Raw genomic sequence first — 3,508 nt, forward strand, 5'->3', positions numbered from 1 at the left:
TCCCTCAGTACAGGGCACTGACGATCAGCTCAGGGGGTCACCCTATACATGCACCTTCCCTCCCAGGGGGGCCTCCACCTGCTTCCCTCCTCTCTGCCTTGATTAAGCTACTGACTCCTCTGTGCTGATCCGTGGGGGGTGCCAGCAATAAGCAGGCTGTTATCTGGGGGTGCCTCCCTCTCCCAGTCCCTTCCCAGGGCCAGGGCAATGTGGATTCTCCAGCAGCCGCTGCAATCAAGCCCCTTAGATCTGGTGTCATCCTGCCTTGCCTGCTGCACCCCTCCCTGTTTCCATCGGGGTGAGCTGACATGCCTGGCATTGTAATTAGCTCTCCCAGTAATTAGAGGCTGGCTGTGGCACTGCATGGAGCCAGATTGGTTGTGAACCTGGCAAGGATATTAAAGCCCTGGAGCAGCCTATTGATTGGTGCTTGTATCAGGTGACCTGGCAGCGCTGTTTGCTGCCAGAGGCCTGGATGGCATCTTTGGCTGAGTTTTACAGAGCGATCTCTGCCTGCTTTTAGCCCTGTCTCTCTTCCCCCCACACTCTGAACGAGTTTGCAGGAGCTACTGGCATTGCTTGCTCAGTCATGAGGATGGCCTCAGAGGGGAAAGCATCCAACAGGCAGGCCTTAAGAGAGAGAGAGATCCTCTGGGGACCATGCTTCAGGTCTGCTATAGAGATTTTCCTAGCATAATAGATGCTCTCAGACCAGCAGGCTTTTCTGGCCTCCTGCTCTGTTCCCAGTGGAGACTGGCAGACAATACTGGAAAGACATCTTCCTGTCCTTTGTTTTGTGATATTCAACCATAAGAGGAGGGGTTCCTGCCTGACCTTGCTCAAAGGATGCTCTGAACTGCGAGTATGGCTGACTCTTGTTTGCCTCCTTTAGCAAGCTGCCCTTTCCCATATATGCCTCCAGTGTGGTCACAGAAACAGCTTATGGTCTGTCAATTGGAGCAGGACTCCTGGGTTTTGTTTCCAGATCTCCTGCTTGGGTGGCTTTGAGTAAACCATGCTGCTATGCCCCAGTTTGCCTCATCTGTACAATGGGATTTAGGACACTGAGTTGCCTCCTAGGTGGTGGTGTGAGGACCAACAGACTAAAAGAGGCCTCTTGGGCTCTAGAATCTAGTGTCTTTCCACTTATTCAAGGAATCTCCAGGATCACCACTTCAAACCCTCACCCACAACTACAAGACACAATACCCGAAACGCTGCCAGCATCCTATAACGTGCCACAGAAAATAGATAGCACAGAGACAGGGGCACTGCCAATGCCTTGCCACTGCAAGTAGTTGGATAATGTATGCTCAGGAGCTCCTAGGAAAAGGACCATGTCCCATGCTACAGAGGAAGGCAAAATACCTCAGTCTGTGCTGAGCTGACCTAAGAGAAAAATTCCTTCCCAGCCCATAATGGGGTGATGGGTCTGACCTTGGGCTTGAAGATTCGGTCATGCTTATCAAAGCACTTCAAGAGTCTTCAGCATCCTTCCTCGAGGAGTTCCCTGAGTTATTTATCCTCTGCAGCCAGTGCCTGCTCCCCTCTGCCTGTGGGGCCCCGTGCACTCACTAACCAGGCCCCCTTCTCTCCCCCAGGGGAAATACGGCAAGCGGAAGAGTCGTTTCAAACGCTCGGATGGCAGCACCTCCTCGGACACAACTTCCAACAGCTTCGTGAGACAGGTACAAGCGGTGGGCAGGGGTTTGACTAGCTTTGGTGTGCCTTTTCTGAGCAGCAGTGGCATGGAGCCCCAGGGGTACTTGTGTGAAAGGTTCTCTCCAGGGGACTTGACATGTTTTTTATCCTTGATCTGGCAGCAGGTGGTGATGGCAGGTTGCTGGAATACAGCAGCAGCAGGCAAGGGGGTCAGCTCACCCCCGGCTGTCCATCCCCAATGACTATAATAACCTTCTATCTAGTCTCTGTTCAAGGAGTTACTGCTTAGCAGGGCTTTGGTTCCTGCTCAGCCCCATCCCATTGTGTCTCCAACTCTCATGTTTTGCAAAGAGCAGAGCCTGGGCCCCTTTGTGTTAAAGTAACAAGAAAAGACCAAAGTGAAGTGTCCATGGGAGAGGGTGTGGGGTGCGTGACACCCTTTGCAACCCTGAGACCAAACCCAGTGCCCATTTCTGCCTGTGCAGTACTGTTACTAATTTTAAAGCTGCAGGACACTGAATTCAAAATGTCCCTTCTGAGACTCTGCAGTTTGGGTTTAAATGATTGGGGTACTTCAAGGGCAAAAATGACTTCTTAGCAACCAGTCCATATATAGTCTCCTTTGTGTGCCAGTGGTGTGAGCACAGGACTGGAGTCCTGTGAGCCCTGTCTTGTGGGAATCAGTATAGCTGGGCGGAGATGTCGTTCCCTGGCCATCACTTGGGGCACAACACTGACAAGACCTCATCTGCTTTGGTTCTGTGGCCCCAGGGAAAGCCTCAAGCCAACTCCTTGCAGCCTGCATCTGGGACCAGGGAAAGGTTGCAAGAGGTTCAGGAGGGCAGGGATCAAAGCTTGAAGGCCTCTTTTTATTCTGGATCCACTCTGAGCTTTGTTGTTGCCCATGGCAACACTGCTTAGTTGTAACCACTTCACTGCCCTGAATGTAGGTTGCTCTGTGCAGTGGTGCATGGTGGTAGGGCGAGTTGGACTTGGGGGGGTGCTGGGGTTGGTGGTGCTGGCAGGGCATAAGGGGCAGGGGCATTGCTGGAGTCCCACTCAGCAGCCCAGCACAGCTCTGCCATGGCTTTTTGGGGCTACTTTTCCTGTTGGGTTGTTTCAGCTCTGCCAGCAATCCTGCCCGATCCCCAAAAGCTGAGGTCTCCTTGCCCAGCCAGTGCCCCTTGCTGGGAGAGGCCAGAGTGGAGCAGCACTGGTCTTTCTGCTCCCCCCCGCCCAACTTCTTCAGAGCTGTTGCTCCTCCCCTCTGCGGGGTCTTGCTGAGGGAAGGAGGGAGCCAATTATTAATCCAGCAATGTAGCGGCTTGACTCAGCAGGGCTGGAGCTGACAGCTGGGTAGAGCCTGCAGCGGCACCCCCCTCCCACCCACCACCACTGCTACCCAGCCTGCCTCGCCTCTTCCCTCTGCAGGCACATGCATGTGCTCGGGGCCAGTGTCATGGCAGCGGCCCCTCTCGCCTACCCCATTTTAGCCACCTCAGCTACAAGTCCCCAAGACGAAGCGGCCTAAAAAATATCTCCTCATCCTTCCCGGGAGTGGGGAGTGCAGCAGTCATAATCACCATAGCAACCCTCCCTTCCTCCCTTCCATGGAGCTGGCCAGCCTGGAATAGCATGTCAAATGATGAAACAGCTGAGTCCTGGCCTGCGTTGGGTTGGGGGGCCACACTGGGGGGGCAGGGACAGAATGAGGGGCATGGCTCGCCCCTGTCTATTTAGAACTGAACGCCTGTGTCTCGTGCACCGGGGGAGCCCCTGAGGACCCTGCTCTGGCTTCCAACCTCCCCCCCCCCCCCCCCGCACCAAGGGGGGGCGGCCCCGCGAC

General features: G+C 54.6%; 1 protein-coding gene across 3 annotated transcripts in view; it reads left to right on the forward strand.

Moving 5' to 3' along the window:
• CACNB1 (calcium voltage-gated channel auxiliary subunit beta 1) overlaps positions 1–3,508 on the forward strand; it is a 35,608-nt gene that overhangs the window by 3,120 nt on the left and 28,980 nt on the right. For all 3 annotated transcript variants that reach the window (XM_006022561.3, XM_006022559.3, XM_014519455.2), the window contains exon 2: positions 1,602–1,688. In XM_006022561.3, the coding sequence (XP_006022623.1) occupies positions 1,602–1,688 (87 nt within the window). The remainder of the gene's footprint in view (positions 1–1,601; positions 1,689–3,508) is intronic.

Source organism: Alligator sinensis, unplaced genomic scaffold, assembly GCF_000455745.1.
Source record: "Alligator sinensis unplaced genomic scaffold, ASM45574v1 scaffold886_1, whole genome shotgun sequence".
Lineage (NCBI taxonomy): Eukaryota > Metazoa > Chordata > Crocodylia > Alligatoridae > Alligator > Alligator sinensis.